Raw genomic sequence first — 20,369 nt, forward strand, 5'->3', positions numbered from 1 at the left:
CCACAGTTCAAAAGCATCACCACTTCTCTAACACCACAGTTCAAAGTACATCCTTACTGGACTTAAGTATAAGAAAGGCCCTGGTCTTTTCCTATGAGGAAGGGTGGATTCTAAGTGTCCATATCCAGTCGATGGCCTTACCTTGTCACAGAAGACCTTTATCTGGCAGTATGCCCGATGCACAGGCTTGTTGCTGCGGTTGTTATAGCTGTAGGTGTCAATCTGGATGTTCAGAGGCAACCCCTTCACACCCTTCTGAGAAGAGAAGTCTGTGCTCAAGCAGTTCACAGAGATGAAAACCTGCAAACGGAAGAAAAAGATCCTGTAAGCAACAGGCACCGACAGTAACCCATTGCACAGCTGGTAAAAATACTAACACCATGGAAATGATTCAGATTATGTTTGAAATGAGAGCTTGTCTTCTCATTTAAAAGAAGATTTTTTTTTAAGAGGTAATAAGGGGTTAATTTAAAACCACTTTGGGCCATAGGAATGACAGCTCTGTCCCCTGTCAATTCTCCTCCCAGAACACTTATTTAATAATCGGAAGGTGGATGAGGCTGGTTGTCTTTCTTGATGTCATCTTTAAAAGTTCCAAGGGGCACAGGTGCTCTTTGCAGCTTTTTGAGAGCCTGCTGCAAACTCTTTGGGGATTCTGCCTGCATTTGTGTCTATACCGTCTCCTAGGATAACCTGTAAAACCTATGTTCCACCATCCTGGAGTTTATGAACTCAGTGAGTCACATGGTTGAAGTGGCACTGAAGGCTGTCACTTAGAGAGACTCAGGTAAATCCTGTACACAAGCATGAACATGCTCAGGGCTCACCGCCCGCCCCCGGCCCCTGTACCTGTGAGTCTGGATTCTAACCTCCCCATACCCGGTCCACTGGTGTTTGAGTTCCCAGTCAATGCTTTTATTTTAGAATTTATTTCTGATGCATAAGCACCACATGGTGGGTATTACTGGAACTACAGTTTGTTAAACAGCCTGGCACATTTCGAAGGCCCCAGACCCTTATTCTAGATTCTGGCCAGTCCATGAGGTGACAACCCAGCAGCCCTAACAACTAAACACAGACCTACCACAGTGGTGCACTATTAGTGAGTGAGCCAAAGTCGCTCAGTCGTGTCCGACTCTTTGCAACCCCATGGGCCATATAGTCCCTGGAATTCTCCAGGCCAGAATACTGGAGTGGGTAGCCTTTCCCTTCTCCAGGGGATCTTCCCAACCTAGGAATCGAATGGGGGTATCCCACATTGGAGGCAGATTCTTGACCAACTGAGCTATCAGGGAAGCCCCAAACTAGATAGTAAATACTCAGTAGGCTAGGTCCATTTTCTCCATTTGGCACCTTTTAAAATAGAAACCTTTTATTTTATGCTGGGTCTAGCTGATTAACAATGTCGTGAGTTGCAGGTGGACAGTGAAGGGACTGAGCCACACGTATGCATGTGTCCACTCTCCCTCAAGCCCCTTCCCATCCGGTCTGCCACAGAACATCAAGCAGAGTTCCAAGAGCTGTTGGCACTTTTCTTAATACTTGGCACAGTTTCTGATCTAGTACTGCCTTACCTTGCCTATCTTTTTTCTTTCCGTTTACCTAATCTTCAGCATATGAGCAAATGGCTCTAAGTTTTTAGATACATACGTCTAGATACACAGGCAAAAGTAGCACATGTGAATTTCAGATCTACGCAAACTCAAGGCTTTGACTTTATACCTTTTCATATGTTTTTTTTTAAAAAACATTTCATATACATTCTGTAAGTCCAACTTAAAAAGTTAGTCTATGGAATAGATGAAAGAAGGACAAACAGAATTGCAGACAGAAAGACAACAGTTCATGCAAACAACAGAGCACATACAGTAACCGAACGGTCACATTTTTTATTTTACAACTTGGTAGAAAATCTAAGCTTTTCTCTTATCACTCTAGGCCGCAAGGCTCAATTCCTAACTCAAAAACAGCTGCCTGGGAAAACTGCACTTTACCCTCCACAATTCCAGGAAGTCTTTGCTCCAAAGTGATATTCCCTTTACAAGAGGATTTCACGGTAATCCAACCTAAAACCTAACCTCCCCTGGCTTCCCAGCATCAAGTTTCTATTCAGAGCAGAAGTAAGCAGGCGCCAAATCCCAGGGTCAGTATAAACACGGAGCCTTCAGAGAGACACCACTCTCCCTGCCGTTCACGACCACTTGCGATAACTTTCTTGCATACGCTCTTCTAACACCAACTCTTTCCAAACCTGACAGTTTTCTACATGGGATCAGAGACAGTGGACAGCATCCCTAACTCAGCATTAAAAAATGCCACCTTGTCTCGACAGACACGCAGACATACCAGTAAAAGGTGAACCGCATGTGCAGTGTCTGGTCCAGGAACACAAAGTTCAGAGTCAGTGGGCTAAAGGCCCGCAGGAGAAAGACAAGGGCGGCTCGGGAACACGCCGGACAGTCACAGGGACAGCCAGCACTGAGGGGGACTCACTGGCCCTGAGGGGGACACACCAGCCCTGAGGGGGACATGCATGCCGTGTCTAAGCCTCAACCAAAGGCTGACAAGGGGGCAAGAGGCCGTACGTGCGTCCTAGCAAGCAGTAATGTGGTCAACAGGAAAGGCTTTGGTCTGAAAATCAAAGCATCCAGTTTCGGTCCCAGCTCCGTCACTAACTGTGCTGTGACGTGGGCCAGGGTCCACTGGTCAAGCACAGGGTTGTTGAGACCACCCCAGGTGACTTGTAACTGCAGTGCCAGGTTGGTATTTACACTGAAAGACGATGAACCCTACATTCCTACTCTGCAAGTCTAGTAACAACAGTTTTGTGTAGTATGTTGATCAATCAACTTTTACGTATCATACTCTTAAAAGAGCACCATGTAAGGCTGCCACTTAAAGCAATCATACTAACTACTTGTATAAAATTCAGAATCTTGTGCAACAGTGGTTCTCAAAGTGTGGCCAGAATATCAGCCTGCCTGGAAGTGTGAGCGCTGATCACCCTGACTCGCCTGAAGTCCGGGCCGTCAGCCTGTACCGGAGACCGTGCGGCCGCCCCTGCTGCTCCTGCTCCTACCGGCCTGGGGTGGGTTCTGGGCTTGAGGACAGTTTCAGGTCCTCTCTGGTCATTCTTGTGATTTGGCCAAGTCAAAACCACTGCTGTCAAGTAATTACTGTTTACAAACTTACACACTTTGAGCCATAAAAGAGCTCCTTTGGATCCAAAACTCTGAGGTTAGTAAAACAAGTTGCAATGTATGATTTCCTTTCTTTAAGAAGTTCAGATGTGCTTACATGTGTTTATATGCATCCCATCAGGCATTTTTATATTAAAAAAATTTTTTTACAGAGATACAGTCCTATCAAATAATAATATTCATTTAATCAATGGAAAGATAATGATTAAAGCATCTGCTCAACCTTACTATTCAAGAAGGTCATGCAAATCCTCAAGAATTCCTAGTTTAGAAGACAAACAGACCAGAGAAGAGTGTCTGTCAGACTGTACTTCTTAAGTTTATTCCTCGCGTGACGTTTGGTTTTCACAGGGGCTGATGGCGTGGGGATGAGCTGTGTGTCTGGATGGGGGTGTCAGGCTGACTGCTGGTCGTCCCCAAGGAGGACAGAGACCAGCCTTTCTGCTCCTGGGGCTGGGACACAGCACATGCTCGGCACGCAGGTTTTTAACAAGAGAAAGAAAATGTAGAGAGAGGAGTGAATAAACACAACCGAGATGCATGAAGGAGTTCTCAAGTATTCTTCTAAACCAGGAGTGGGCTAACTTTTTCTGCAGAGGGTCAATAAGAGTTTCGCCTTCATGGGCCAAATGCAACCACCCAGCTCTACAGTGATGGTGCTAAAGCCGCCACCACAAACAACACGTGAGCAGAGAAGGGTGGTGGTATCTTGAAAAAACTACTCACATGAACAGCCCGCTGGATGGCCAGAGCCTGAGGGGCAGTCTCCAAGCCGCTGGGACGTAACTGACCTTCACATCGCCACGACATGGGAACAGTGAGGAAGTGTCAGGCCCTTTTTGTGACTCAGCGTTTCCACTTTCCACACAAGTGGCCCCCTGAGAAGGCAGGCGCTGGGGACGTCTCACCAGTGTGACCTCTCCCGTGGACCCCCACCTCTATCAACGCAGCCCAGGCTCGCAGAGGGGACTCCACCAAGTCCTGAAGGAGAAGCGCGGTGTCCGGGAATCTTTATTTAGGAAGGTGACAGACTTTTATCAGTGGCACCCATGACAGGGAGACGGCAAATGTACAACACAAGACCCAGCTCTGCCCCGGGTCCCAGGGCGGCAACAAGACGGGGGTGTTCTGTTCCTCACCTGCGTCAACCCAGGGGCTGGTTCTACCTGGCGGCTTGGCCTTGACTTGCCCTTGGACAACAGGCCAAGTCACCCACGTCTGGATAAGAGAACGTTCAGACCATTCTCACTGTGTAGAGAAATACTTTCTATAATGAGATTACAGAAAAACTCCAATATCCGCTAAAGAAGGTGGGAAAGAGATAGAAAGATGAACTATTACACGTCCAATCCCTCCTCTATAAAACACAAGTATGTGTGCATGCACACAGACACACACAGATACACACACACTTTAAAAAGTCTTATATCTGGAATCTGAGAGTAGGCTGAATAATGCACAATCTTCCTTCTTCAGAATGACATAAAGATCTTTAAGAACTCAAATAATGACGCTTTCTCTATTTTCGTATTTCTTTACCACTGATTTGGAGGAAAAGTTAAATTTTATTCAAATAATTGGAACATAAATCTCAAAAGATGAGGAATCAATGTCCCCATCCAAAATCACTAGAGAAAAAAAAAAAACCCTAACCCTCCCCTCCATCACACACACACACACACACACACACACACACACACACAAAACCCTGCTAAACAGGTGGAAGATGCTTGGCAAGATTCCTCTTTCAATGTCCAGCCCATTTTTCTAAGACAGTTCCTCATTACTGGCTGAGAATTCACGAACTTAGAACTTTTCAAAAAATCTAATTTTGTTTTCATGTACTTAGAATTTTTCAAAAGATTTAATCTTGTCCTCAAAACTCAGTTTGAAAATGAAAACAAGAGAATAAAGAATTGCATTATCGAAGAAGTAACTTGTATAGGTTTTTTTTCACTCCAAATGTTGACAAGCACAGAACCAACAAGCAACCAGACCCTGAGCTAGTTTATGATGACTTTCCCAGGAAGCATTACGGCAGCCACGCAAGACAGGTCTCCAGCCAGCTGCCATGCCCATGACCACCCCTCATGGAAAGAAAGAGAGGAGGAAGACAGAGGGAACCAGTGTGCTCAGAAGCAGCTCACGTTCCAGCAGGTGGAGAGAACGTGGCTAAGAACAGATTCTATAAATTCCCAACTTGCCTGCTCTTCAGGGGCTTCGTCATCTATACCACCAACCAAGACATAATTCCAGAAAACTTACTCTCTAGTCTAAAGGGAGTAGTCAGATGTGTGAGCTTAAACAAGTGAATTTCATCTGCAGGGAGAAGTTCTAGAAATATTGTTCATCTACCTAATTCACAGAAAGAAAGCACTAACAAAGTAAGAAGAATTCATAACGTGACAGTTACAAAAATTATAAGCAGTTTAGTCAAAAGCTGAGTGATGAGACCAATTAACTTAAATATATTATATTAGGTTAATTTTCATAAACAAAAAGGCTGTTTCTTATCAAAAATCTACCACAACAGTCATACTCACTCCCTATTCTTCACATACAAGGAAAGAAACTGAGAGCCAGATAATACAGTTTTAATTTTTTTCCCCACTGATTTAGGTGAAATTTTACACGTTATTGTATGACAATGACCTTGCTGCTACACTGGTGAAAATCATGTCCTCTGACTTTCATAGTATGGTTTTCTCAATGAAAGGAAAGAAAAATTTCAAAATGTGAACCTTTAGATTCACTGAGAACATTCTGAACCACCCTTATGACAGTTTGGATCAAGTTTTCTTAATTAAACTTTTTTTTTAAGGAATAAACTTTTCATTTTAAGGGCTCCAATTTTTACATTATGATAAAGTATCAAAGCAACGCTCCTAAGTGAGAGGTGAGAGTTGAGGAGCCACGTGACATCACCTCGGTGACGGGGACAACTGAAGAGCTTAGAGAAAGAGCCTGAAGGAACGGACCTGAGTTCCCAAGCCCTCCTATGCCAGCTCTAAAAAACAAAACACTATTCGAGTACCGCACCTCCTTCACAAGACTTTTTATACACACTTTGCAGGGGTCCTTATTTTTGTGGCTCAGCTGGTAAAGAAGCTGCCTGCAATACAGGAGACCTGGGTTCGATCCGTGGGTTGGTAAGATACCCTGGAGAAGGGAAAAGCTACCCACTCTAGTATTCTGGCCTGGAGAATTCCACGGACTGTATAGTCCATGGGGTCGAAAAGAGTCGGACACGATTGAGCGACTTTCACTCACCCAATTTATGATAACCTTTATTTCATTCTCTACTGGCATCTCTCTTATGACTAAAGACCTAGTAACAACTGAAAGGACTTCTCTGAGATGCGTTTCCCTAGCCACCCCCAGAGAATCGCAGCTCCATTTTAGTATCTATCACGTGGTAGTTGAGTAGCCTCCCCAGACTCCTGTGGCCTTTTTCAGGCCAAGGGCCTCTGCACCCATCACTGAGGTCAGGGAAAGGAAAGAACAAGAGCACCGAACATGCCACCTCTACCGAATCCCTGGTCACTGCGTCACCCTGTGAGTGCTGCAAGCCAAGGGTCCCCTACTGCTCGACGATCTGAGATGGAGCTGATATAATCTCAATAGAGAGAATGTGCACAGTAAGTCTCATGTGCCTGAATCATCCCAAAACCGTCCTCCCCACCCTGTCCGTGGAAAACCTGTCTTCCGCAGAACCGGCCCCTGGTGCCAAAGAGGCCGGGGACCGCTGCTCTAAGCCCCTTGATGGCAGGGATTATGTGTGATCCATTAAAAAAAATTTTTTTCCCGGTGTTTAGTATATTTTTTGCATTTCTCCTAACTGGTGCTGGATTAAAAACTGTTAATGAGAGACAGAAAAACCATAGGTAGATAAAAAATCCACCTATTAGCTCCAAATCTTAATTTAACAAGTTTCAAATCCTAACAAAACTTTAAATACACATAACAGTGTCCTGCCCCCAGAACAGACAAAAGCACACAACCAAAAAAAAAAAGCTAATATAAATTTACATAAATTAACCCACCTTTCTTCCAACCCCTAGGAGAGGACTGTCTAAACAATAAAATGGCCACAAATCAGGAAATGAAAAGAGAGAGCCTGCTTCCTTGACATTAGGCAACCACCAAACACCGGGATCACTACAGAACCTTAATCATTTATTCTTACTCAACGGCGTTCAATCACTCACCTCTGCCTATGTGACAGACTAAATTCCTCGGCAGTCAAAAGCTGCCTGTGATGCAACCCACCTGTCCAGCTGTGTTTCTTACCACCTACAGCATGTTTCTCAAATGTGAATAACACATGCATCCTTTTTGAAAGAGGAAAAAAAAGTTCCTTGCCCCCTAAGAACATATCCAATCCTAGTCTGAGAAATTACTGCTCTATTCAAACAGCTGAATGCATAATGTTTGACCACATAGCACCCCCAGGAACTCACCTGGCCTGTGTCTGGCTCTAACTTAATACCTAAGCACAAACACTAGCGATGAAACCTCCTGGCAGCAGCTGGCCACCAGAGTATATCTGTGAATTTAAAAAGTCTTATCACTGAATTGAAAACGCAAAGAAACTCCAACCCTGATCTCCTTGGTCGATAGACCCCCAAGGGTTTGAGACAGCTTGCTTACAGGGTGACGTCCAAGGTCTTCACTCGGGCAGGACGGGGCCTTCAGAGTCTGGACTCACCTCCTCACCCCACCTCTCACTCGTCTTGGGTGTCAGATTTGAGCTCTGTACTCACTCATATCACAGGCTCATTCTGGGCTCTGAACACTTGGCTCATTCTTAACTGTTCTTTAGGACTCACTCAGTTCAGTTCAGTTCAGTTCAGTCGCTCAGTCGTGTCCGACTCTTTGAGACCCCATGAATCACAGCACGCCAGGCCTCCCTGTCCATCACCAACTCCCGGAGTTCACTCAGACTCATGTCCATCGAGTCAGTGATGCCATCCAACCATCTCATCCTCTGTCGTCCTCTTCTCCTCCTGCCCCCAATCCCTCCCAGCATCAGAGTCTTTTCCAATGAGTCAACTCTTCGCATGAGGTGGCCAAAGTACTGGAGTTTCAGCTTTGGCATCATTCCTTCCAAAGAAATCCCAGGGCTGATCTCCTTCAGAATGGACTGGTTGGATCTCCTTGCAGTCCAAGGGATTCTCAAGAGTCTTCTCCAACACCACAGTTCAAAAGCATCAATTCTTCAGCGCTCAGCCTTCTTCACAGTCCAACTCTCACATCCATACATGACCACAGGAAAAACCATAGCCTTGACCAGACGGACCTTTGTTGGTAAAGTATTGTCTCTGCTTTTGAATATGCTATCACAAGCATCGCCTAAGGGAACCTTCTCTCATCTTCCTATTCTAAGGTAACTTCTACTCTTTTGTGTTTACTTCTATGACTGCACATACTAGAGTAGAAACCTTCACTAAATTCTGAATTTCCAGAGAACTGGGCCATGTTCCACTCAGCTTTACACTCCCAAAGCACCCTGGCAGTGCCTGGCCAATAAGAAAAAAAAACATTCACTGAATGGATGACCCCCAGATTCCTAAAGTCCAGCCAAACAAAACTACATGCTGCTATGATATGTGAGTTACATTTGCTGTACTCTGACAATGTACCTGACTCTTTGGCCCTCAAAACAATATCTGAAACTGGCTCTCTTCTGCCCCCAGTGCACAGATGAGACTTTTTCGAGGTTAGGTAACTTGCTGCCCAAGTTCACAGGTTATTCACTTCACATCTTTTTTCCAAGCACATGTGAACACTGAGGTCATCTTTAGAATCCAGGACATCAAGCAGTTTACCATACACACCAGATATAGATAACTGTAAAATGAACAACTGACTACATATACCCCTCAATCTGGAAAAAGATTATGGAGTTTCGAGGCTCACTGACACAGAGAAAGGGACAGATATGGAAAGTTCTAGGGCAGAGGTAAACCCACAGAGTGAGCCATGAGGTGACTGTCTACTGTACTGATTTACTTTTACACTTTAAAGTATTATGTACAGTGACATCTTTCCTTCACAGCAACTGCAGGTACCTAACAGTGGGATGTGATAATTAGGCATGTTATCCCTTCACATGTAGCTTCATGTCATACTGACAGTGTGGTAATGTCTACGACTTTCTTACAAGATTCGAGCATCGTAGCAGCTAAGTCCTGGTGCTGTTTCCCATGCTACAATACACCAGAGTACCTCTGCAGACTGAGCTCCTGCAGGTGCCTCTGAAATTCACAGGAGCTACTCTGGGGGCAGGAATAAGGGAGAAGAAAGGTCCCATCAAACGGCCTTTGCAAAAACACTCCGCAGCCACCATCTCTCAAAGCACAGAGCCGGTGCCGTCTCTTCTATAAAGCCTTCGCCTCCCTTAGCTGAAGGGACCCCCTTAACCTGGAAACCCTGGGAGCACTCTTTAAACCTCACTTATGACCTGTACATCACATAGAAAGTGTCCCCTCTTTTGAGGACAGGCTTTCTGCTTGTACTGCTTTTCACTCCCTCAGAGTGATCCTAGAGAGAAAAGCACAATGAATAATGTGCTGAATGAATGGAACATACCGTCCACACAGTAGCAACAGATTAACTGCCTTGCATAGAATTTCCTGGAAGGCTATTAGAAATGAGTTAAAGGGATCGATAATGACAGAAACAATTTGTCAAGGGAGAATGGTGCTTTCATCTTTGAAATAAGACTGTACACGATAAGAATTTTGGAAAAGCATCAGCCTGCACGGCTGAGAGCATGCCTGATCAGAATTCCATGTGGGTCACTGTGAATTAAGTGCACATTCAGACAGTTCGATGGAGTTCTAACTGCCTGGTAAATAAACACAAGAAAAGAAAAGCGATCTAATAGAAGAAGGAAAAGAAAAAAAGAAAAATGGGCTGATTTAACTATGGAAGATGCTTCAGAAAGCTGATCACCATAAAATGTTTTATATCCCAAGAATGCACTTCTCCTTGTTGCGCTCCCCTGAAACGTCTACCTTGAACGTGAGCATCACCTGGCTCAGAAGCTGGCTACTCAGCACCTTAACGCAAGAGAGACACAGAGTTCAGTTGTGGCTCAGGCTCTGAAGAGTCAGGCACACGGGACACAGATGACAAAGCCAGAGCCAGGACCCACGCCTTCTGCACACATCTGTGCTCTTGAAATCACAGCGACACAATGAACACAGAAAGCCTGAAGAAGTTCCCAACGGAAAAACTGTGTGTTGCAGCAGGAAACAGGGGAAAGAGTGACCCTCAAGGGGCTGCGAGCAGAAGGTTCTTCTTTGATCAGGAGGCATGAAATCAAGGGTTCCTATATTCCAAATCAAACAGGGCTTCTACGCCCAATTTCTAGGTGATTTCCTGTACTCACGAGACTTAGTTGTGCCTCGGCCCCGTTAGGCAGTGGCAGCCCTCGTGGGTATTGTCCCAGCTGCCTCTGGGAGTCATTACTGCTTTAACTCATTCTAGTATTAAATTCAACTCATTCTAGTATTAAATTCAACTTAGTCAAAGAGATCATATTCATAATCTCATTCCTGGGATGTAACTGGTCTGTTAAGATGGAAGTAGGAATCCTAGAACAAGCTTTCATTTAACTCATTTCCATATCAGTCCAAAAAAAAAATCACTTGAAAATATTTCTAAGTCGCTTTTCTTAGTTAGAAACCTCCTGACAAATTAAATTACAATGTGAGATCAACAGCACAGGTTTATTCTTACCCCAAATCTAATACCACTACTTCAAGATAACAAATTCCCCATTTTTCCAATATGTGTATAGGGAAGTTACGCCAGCTGAAACCAATGGAGTAAGAAACAGTTTAAAGGAAGGAATCAAGGTCCAAGTCTAATCAGACAGGAACATCTATTGAGTATTCTACAGCAGACACTTAATTTTCAACATTCCCTCTCCCACAACTGTGGCGGGGGGAGACCCAAACCAAACAAACTCTGATTATCTTAGTTCTGCAGGAGCCTAGCTGCTCCCCTGCTTACTCCCGATGCACAGGCCTAATTAATTAATTACACCCCAGAAGGTATCAGAGGCTGAGTCAGAGGCGGAGACGCAGAGTCCAGCTCCACCACTGATTCATCGGCTAATCCCAGGAAAGTCACACCTCCCCACTCTTCTGATGACATGCGGGGAGTAAAAAGTCCCACTACAGAATTAACATCGGCATGAAACAAGAGCCTTCAAACATGCGACCAGTGTGTGAGTGTGTTCTTTCTTAGACGATCAGACGGCCATCAGGAGAGGAGAGAAAGAACAGGAAGGCTGGGTGGCAAGGGGAGGGGTGTGGAGAGAGCAAAGCACTGACTTGCAATCTTCTGCCAGCAACGTGGGGCGTCTCCCCAAAGACAACATAAGGGTCTAGTCATCGCCCCAACTGCGGCCACAGCGCTGCCTTCCCACGCCGCCCACACGTCAGCTTTGGTCTCTGCAATAGATTGCAGAGAGCCGGGAGAAGTCCCAAAGACAAAGAAAGAGAAGGAGAGAGAAAAACTTCCTGGAGGCACCGTCTTCCCTCTGTCACGTCCTACAAGCAGGGCCTGGTGAACCTAAGGACACTTGGCAGATACAGAGGCTTGGCTCCTGTTGTCCCAAATAAACAGAATGGTTGTTTGAAATGCGAAGATCTGGATGCAGGTGTGAAGCAAGGTAAACACGGACACACCAGCATCTCTAGTACAGAGTATAGGACCGGGAGCAGATGGTCACAAGGGCAGGCTTGGCCAGCAAACTGACTTCCAGTCAAAATTTCAAATTAGACACTGGAACTTTTTTTAAAAAAAAGCGAAAGAAAAAGTGCCTAACTGGGTAATTAATATAGAGTCCACTTATTTTTACTACCAGATTTGGAGTCTCACATGAAGAAGACCTGCCTTGTTAAAAAAAAAAAAAAAAGAAAGAAAATCTTAACTCCCAAGTCCTACACTGTCCCCAGATCTCTATTCCAGGTAAATTCAGTTATGACTAATAACGTCCGGGCAGAGTCAACCCTCTCTGGCTGAAATGACAGACTCAGAAAACCACTCAAGATGGAATTTCCAGGAAGGACCCAGGAGCAGGCGGGTTAAGGTGACAAAGCGTCAGAGAATAAAGCTTGAGAGACGAGCTCACTAGACCGCGGCAGGGCGGAGGGAGGGGGAAACTCTGACCCGCCCTGCTCCAGAGAGACTGAAAAACAAGTTCAAGTGACAGCACTTTTCATAGTGGCTGACATAGTGCCTCAAACCCGTTTCACAAGATGCAGGCTTCACTACCAAACCGAGGCTTTCTTCAGCTGCCAAGTGTCTCCCTCGTCCAACCAAAACCATCACGGCCTGGCCTCGCCCGCAGGTGTGTGCAGCGATGAACGTGCGCTTTTGCGACCTGCAGGTTCGGGAGGCCCACCGGGAATTGGCGCATTCAGTCTCACCACGGGGCCGACCTCCTGCCCAGACACTAGGGTAATACGTGAAATGTTTCCAGCCCAAGCACAACAACCCTCGCTCTAAAAACAGAAACCTCCCTCGTAGTCAGACCCAGGGCGGTCTCTTCAGAGTCAGCTTTCCAACTGCAAAGTCAAGAATTCATCCCGTATCAGCTAATGAAAGGCATACCCCACACATTTCCATTCCAGAAAAATTTCTCATCACTTTCAGTTCTGATCAAACCACAGCTCAAAGACTATTCATTCCCTGTAGAGGAGAGTGACTTTCTGGCACCAACATTTTTTACCTTTCACTTTAATAAACACATACTTTCCAACTGCATGGAGTAGAAAGAGGGTCAGCTCAGAAGCTCCCGGGTTCCCTTGAGTTCTCTAGGGTCTAAGGACAGGACGCTTGGAGAGTCCAGCCCGCGTTTGGCTGGACTCTGAAAGTCTTGTACGTTCATTTTAAAAGTAACAATGCTTCCTGGCTTCCTCCAGTATTTAGGCCAGGGAAGATACACTTTTGTTTGAAATTTCACGCCTACACTTAATTGCAATCGCAAGTAAGATGTCTGACTCACCTCTCCCGCCTCCCTCCCATTCACACTGGAAATTTAAAGTTGAGAAACAAACCAAACCTGCCCCATGCTTAATGCAACCAGGGTGGCAACACCTTCTTTTACTGGAGCGCTTGCTGGGTGCTTCACCAGGATGGAATCCCTCTAAATGCAAGCAGTAGGCTCAGTCCAAACAAACTAAAGACTATTCTCATGATGAATTCCAAATATTATGCTTAGATGAAACAACAAACTGTTATTATACTCATAAACCTGCATCTCACAAGCACACACAGAAAGCCTTAAGTTCAAGTCACCAGCACGGGTCCACCCCTCTGTCATCCTGCGGCAGGAATGATGTAGCCCTCTGCTGAGACAGGGAACAAAGGGAAAGACCGCCATGCTCCAGCCCAACCCAGGCTCTCAGTGCTCCTGGTGGGCTCTGTGTTCTACTCCAATCCTCTTTACTTTGTAACATGAGCCTCTCGGTGACACAGAACACATTTGGCTCAGAAGGACAACCCGGCAGAAGGCCTTGGCGTTTCTCCTGAGAGCTGGCACGTTAGAATTCAAAGCACACAGCGCTCTCTCTCCCACGAGGGAGAGGATGCTCTGATCTGGTCCTGTCTCTTCTCTGCGGGCCCTGGCCCTGCCCTGAAGGTGAACCAGGCAAGGGAACTGAACCAGGAAGAGACAAATGGCGTGTTGAAACGGGCTCTGACCACCCCCTCCCAGAGATGAGATCCTGCCACGAGGAGAGGAAGGCGCAGCTCCATCCACCGCAAGAGCCTTCCTCCCACCTGACCCCGAGTGCCTCCTCCTGCGGGTCCGATGAAGACATCAGGAAGCACGGCCCACAGGATGGACTCTTCCGAGTCTTCAGGTGGTTTTAAGCCACGAAGGCAGAATCCAGACTCCACACCTACTCCTCCTCTGACGGTGCTCACTCCATTAGGAGCTGAGCGCATGTCTGACGGCAAACTTCACTGTTAGTGTTTAGAAGATGAAATTGTGTGATTGGCAGCAGCACCCAACCCACCTGGCAGTAAGGATTTAGAAGTCACCTCTAGAAAAAAACATGTGACATATTCCACCTCCCTGGAGTTTCATCACATCTTTAAAAGGTATGCTCCATACTCAGGAGCTCAGAGCATGTACAGACGATCAAAGCGACCCTGAGCTCTGTTTGCAGCGGCCCCTGCTTTCCTTCCCACCTCCTACACTGTCCAGTTAACTATAACCAAGTATGTCCTGTCCCACTAGCACAACCCCTTCCTGCGAGCGGGGCTCTGCTGGATGCCAGGCTCCCTCAGAACTGGCTGTCCAGTGTCTTGATTCCATAAGGATTTTGGTTTCCAGGAGGATTTTCGGTTTATAATTTCCACTCCTCTGGAGGCAGACACCACTCATCCAACAATCAGTATAAACTGTTCCCTTGTAGCAAAAGTGCTCTACTTGCCAAGGCAATCTGCATTAGTGAACCCACAATGCCTTGCTATTAGTAATTAGGGCTGACACTTCTAGATGTCTCCCCCTGGCAGGATCACTTTCTGTCCATTTCAAGGTGGAGATGCCTGCCTCCTTGGGTGATCTCACCTGGATGACAAGCAGCAAACGTCTTCCCACCTGGAGGACTGAGCGCCTTTTCCTGAGTACTGGGCAGGTGGTACTGCCCGCTAGGTGCCAACACAGGGAAAGCCCCTCAGCATGGTGCCGGGCCTAAAACTGACGTTCAGACAAGTTAATTCTCTCCCCCTAACTTCTTTTTTCCTCTATTTATTTTAGATCTTCAGGCTTTGAGAGGCCCTTACTTCATATCACTATCCAAATCTCAATGCTCTTGTAAACTCTTAGATCTATAGTCCAAGCAAAAAATTAAACCTTGTTCCAGGACGTGAAGGCTATCCAGAACGACTCACTTGACTGGAAACACGGAAACTGGTGCAGAACAGACAACCCCAGCCAATAAGTTATCTGTGTCTCCAAAGTTCATTGGTGAAGTTTCATTTCCTTAGAAACATGATGCTATATTTAGGATCTCAGGCCACAAAAGCCCATTTAACCCACAATACACCTGAACTACAACACCAGTGTTTTCAGCCAGGACAGAGCACTGGGCCATGGGCACAGCAGGTAGCTGGATATTTGGAGGATAAAGTTACGAATTCTTGCAACTGGGGGCAAGGGGCACAGCTGGCTTTGGGTGAAATCTTTACAGAGCCCAAGTCTGTGTTTATCTTCCTCCCACCTTCCTTTACATCTCCCCCTGACCCCTGCAACAATCTCCTAATCCTCCAGGGACCAGAGTCCTCCTACCTGACAAATTCTAAACTCCACCAGAGCACCCTGTTTTAATGTTTTGCAGGGAACCGCTTCTCCCTACCAGAATCACCTCAAGCATATGATCTCAGTCATAAATCAGGAAGGAAGAAATCTGATGAAGTCATTTCCCAATGAAGTGTGAATGCCAGACGAACTTTAATTTGTCTGGGTACTCCTGACTCTTGAGAAGATGCATGGCTACCCAAACAGACCTAATTTTGTGTGGAGTACAGAAAAATGAACGAACTGGGTCTAGACATGGGAGAGCCCAGGGCTGCCACGGGGGCTTGTTTCTAAGACATTTCTGCTTTTCCAAGCAACTTCCTTTTCCCCTGATGCTTTGAAGTCTAATAAACTTTTTTTTAAATGTAAGTTTCATAATTTCTTTGCATTTCCATGGTAATAGCAAGTACATGCTTATGCTGGTAAATGGAGTATAGACAGGAACTGGAGAAGATGAGTCTAACTTAGACAGGGCTTTCCCCAAACTAGAACCTAAGTCAAGGTGCTCAAGATTAAACCGGATGAGTCCGAAAAACAATCACCCCTGAAGAGCAGTGCAATCTACAGAGAAGACGCTCGTGTTGACCCTGGGCTAGAACTCTGGTCTTACTTCTCCTGGTGTGGCAAAAAGGATATATGTTAGTATCTTTTATTTTTTTTAAGTGGAGGAAGAAAGGAATGCCACATGTCTCTAAGAAACCCTATGTTTGTGGCGGAGAATGAACTGGAATTAAGAATCAACAAACGCATCCTAAATCAGACAAGAAAGTGGGATGATTTCAGAAACTGAAATTCAAAAAAAGCCACCTGTACAGCATTCTGCGTGTCCATCTGTTCACACTAGTTACCCTGGGGCATCCATTACTGTAAGTGTAAAGACAGAAAACATCAACTTGGCCAGGGGAAGCAAAACATCTACGGACTCCATTCCAACAAACGCTTGAAACTGATGCCCGATACCGCTTCAAAAGGCAGCAGCCTCATTAAGAAACGACACCAGCACCATCCAGGAGCTGGCAAAGGCTGAAAAAAAATCAAGTCTGCGTGGGGGTCTGGAAGGGGAAATGAAACTGAATTTACCTACATCAATTAACAACGCTATTAAGACTACTTAGGGACACGCCTCCGACACTATTTCTCTTTAATGCAAACATGCTGAAGGCCTTCAGAATGAAACCAGCCATGATCCCCGCCCGTCAGCTGGGCTTTCATTACTCCCACCCTGAAGAGTGACACATGGAACAAACAAGCCGCCCTGCCCACACGCAAGGCCTTTCCATCACGGTCTCCACGCACCCGACAAGCGCCTGTTGAGTCCTGATGACACCCCAACAGAGCTGGCCACCGTGAGGTTTTCATTCTCCAAGGGGAACAGGGGGGAAACTGAGCCGGTGAATCAAGGGACCAACCCGAGATCACAGATAAGTCAGAAAAGTGAGTTCAGGACTTAGGGGTGCTTGATCAGCTCCTCCACAATTTCCCCACAGCCCCTCATGGTGATCAGGACAGACTTGCCTGGTTCAAGGACAGAAGCGCCCAGGGGCAGGTGGGCAGGGACACAGGGCCCACTCTTCTTACAGGCTGCTTGCACAGCGAGCCCTATTTAAGGCATTTCATTTCAGAATAACTGCAACAACAACTATACAAAGTGGAAAGTTCACTTTTCCTTCTACTAGCTTCTCTGCGGTGTTTGTTCCAAACTCTGGGATAAGCAGCCTGCAGACTTTTGCATAGGCTGGAGGTGGTCAGCAGGAAAACCTTGGGGCAACTACAAGAACGTAAGCTTCCTAACAGACTGGGGGACCCCACTGACTATACCTTGCACTCTTAAAGATGCACTTTTGCTTTAGACAATAAGAAAGGAAAGCAATTATAGTACAAACTTAAAACTGTTCTCAAGAATCCAGTCAGAGAATTTTTTACAAGCAATCAGGCGGGAAAAATTAAACTCTACGATATTTAGCACTTAATATAGTGTCTTACTCTGCAACTGCTAAAATTCTTGTTGAATAAATAAAAGAGAAGTTGAGAAAGGACAGGAAGGTGAGGATAACTTCAAACATGGACCTTGATAGAGAAAAGTATTCCTACTACTGCCACAAATATTAAGATCAATCTTACTTTAACAACTGCCCCATATTCATATGTTTCTACTGTGTTACCTGAGCTCCCAAACTTTAATGCAACGAAGAGAAATAGTGGAACGCTGTTCAGTTCAGTTGCTCAGTTGCATCCAACACTTTGCAACCCCATGGACTGCAGCACATTAGGCTTCCCTGTCCATCACCATCTCCCAAAGCTTGCTCAAACTCACGTCCATCGAGTTTGTGATGCCATCCAACCATCTCATCCTGTCGTCCCCTTCTCCTCCTGCCTTCAATCTTTCCCAATGTCAGGGTCTTTTCCAATGAGTACTAGTATTTTATACTAAAAGAAAAGAAGGCTGTGGGAAGGGCAGGAATGACTTTAAAATATACTTAGTTTTTCTTAAAAGGTACTAAAACTTCCAAATGACCATCTGAATTGGAGGCAGTTCTTCACTTGTCAAAGCCCAAGAAAGAAGAACCGTAAGTAACAGTTGCCTTCGCAAGGCATCAACATGAGACGGAACCTTCTGATGACAACCTGTAGGTCCCCCAGCTTCATGGTCCTGTTCCGACAACCCTTAGAACATGCCTGGAGGAGGGAGCAGAAATGGATTAACTCCACTTCACAAAGGAGAAAGCAATGCCCAGACTGAGGAGTCCAAACTGAGGCTGGATGGTGGCTGCTGGCCCCATCAGGGCCCTGCTACCCGGGACACAGAGTGTCCACCAAGACTGTATTTTGGGGAGGAAGAAAGAACAGAAAAGGGGAGAGGGACATCTGGGAAGATGCTGTGCTTCCAGAAAATGTGCACGAATGAAAAGGGAGAAAGTGAGACCCAGCTGGCTAAGGAACAGGACGCAGGGACAGGCCAAGGAGGGGGGCTGTCCTGCTCCGCGCCCCTCAGGACCACGGCTGTGACCTGCCTTCCTAGCCCTGCCTGTTCTCCCTCCTCCGTAGTGAAGGAGTGAAAACAACAAAAACTGCGCCAAAAAAAAAAAAACAAACAGCTGTCAAATCACTAAGCCCCTCCCGCTCCTCCAAGAGCTGGTCACCTACCTTTGCTTCATCGTTAATGTCCCAAGTGAAAGAAATGGCATTATAAGCGATCTCCTCAATGTTGCTGATGGTGTTGAAGCTTTCTTTGTAGTCAGCTGGGTGAGGGATGAGAGACAGAAGTCATGATTTCCAGTTTCCAACGTGAGATTATAGAGTTCACTGTAAGGTTCAGCTTTTCATATAATCATTGCTGGATAATTTAAATTAATATTTTTTGGGTTGAAAGAAGTTCAAAGAAGGTAGAAAAAGAATAACAGAATCTTTTTCACAGAGGTAAACTTAGATGTATTTAATTTTATCCTGTTATGTCAAAATTAGGACATTTAGGTCTAAAAAGTTTAAATATCTGTCCCAAGGCCACAGAACTAGTCCAGAGAATCAAGACTGGAACTCGATTCTTTTTACACTTCTGAAAGAGAACATGAATACTACCAAAGGCAAAGAAAAGAAGTAACTCAAAGATTAAGAGCTGTTCTGTGACCTAGACAGTGCTTTCACATGAAGGTCACACTCACGTCAAGAACAGGGTTTTCACTAAGCTACTTGACAAAATACGGCGTGCATGGGTCTGCTGCTGCATGCGAGTGATGATGAACCTTTGGGTGTATTTACAGACAGAAGAGACTTGCAATGCAGTTCAGCATGCAACAGGAAGACTAGTTGTGTTACTGCACAACAGCAGTATTTTCTTTTACTTGTTGATTCTTTTCCTCCACCTTACAATTATCTCCAAAAAATTCAGAATGACTTAAAGAAGACATCATCCCTCAAAACACATCTGTAGGCTGGAAAGCAAGACGCTCTTCCGTGAGCCAGGCTCCGCAGCTCTGGGCCCCAGTGTCACATGGAAGCCTCTGCACGGGGCACCTGTCCTCATGAAGGAAGTAACGTTAAGAGCACCGATTCCAGGAGGCCAAGGACAGAGTTTGGAACGGAGCAGTGGCTGGCAGAAAAATTCAAATGTGTTCGGCAGGAAGCTGATCACTGCCAAAAATAACTGGATTTAGAAAAATCTGGATGCGAGCGCCTCTGGGAATGGAAGCGGCTCCGGGGCTCCTTACCTATGTCAATACACCTTTGTTTCGCCGTGTGCTGCCGCGAGTGCCAGTACTTCCAGTGCCTCAGCTGGTCTTCTCTGCTCTTGTCCTCAGCAAAAACCACCATGATCACACTCTGGGAGAGAGGAACCTTAATCAGATACAGACACTACGGGCTGAGTATCTTTCAGAAAACCTAGTTTTTTGATTTTGCAGTGAATTGAGATGGCAATTTTATGATACAAATGAACTTACAAAACAGAAAGAGACTCGTAGACTTAGAAAACGAACTCCTGGGTGCCAGGGTGGAAGAGGGGACAGATAGTGGCGGAGTTTGGGAAGGTCATGTACACATTGCTCTATTTAAAATGGAAAACCAACGAAGACCTACTGGAATTCTGCTCAGTGTTATGTGTCAGCCTGGATGGGACGGGGTTTTTGGGAAGAATGGATACATGCATATACATATGGCTGAGTCCCTGCACTGTTCACCTGAAACTTCTACAACACTGTTTTGTTTTCACCACAACATTTTTATTTGGCTATACCCTAATACAAAATAAAACATTTAAAATAATAAATATTTTTTTAATTAAACAATTTTCATTATTTTGAAATTGAAACTTTTTGAAAAGAAATTTCATTATTTTGAAATGAAAATGC

At 45.5% G+C, this 20,369-nt stretch overlaps 1 protein-coding gene across 2 annotated transcripts in view; it reads right to left on the bottom strand.

Annotated features, from left to right (window-relative positions):
* Window positions 1-20,369, bottom strand: part of GRHL1 (grainyhead like transcription factor 1) — a 50,738-nt gene that overhangs the window by 18,222 nt on the left and 12,147 nt on the right. For both annotated transcript variants that reach the window (XM_061433337.1, XM_061433336.1), the window contains exons 7-9: window positions 19,731-19,842; window positions 18,670-18,764; window positions 142-300 (exon numbers count right to left, since the gene is read on the bottom strand). In XM_061433337.1, the coding sequence (XP_061289321.1) occupies window positions 142-300; window positions 18,670-18,764; window positions 19,731-19,842 (366 nt within the window). The remainder of the gene's footprint in view (window positions 1-141; window positions 301-18,669; window positions 18,765-19,730; window positions 19,843-20,369) is intronic.

The sequence above is a fragment of the Bos javanicus genome, chromosome 11 (assembly GCF_032452875.1).
Source record: "Bos javanicus breed banteng chromosome 11, ARS-OSU_banteng_1.0, whole genome shotgun sequence".
NCBI classification, from domain to species: Eukaryota; Metazoa; Chordata; class Mammalia; order Artiodactyla; family Bovidae; genus Bos; species Bos javanicus.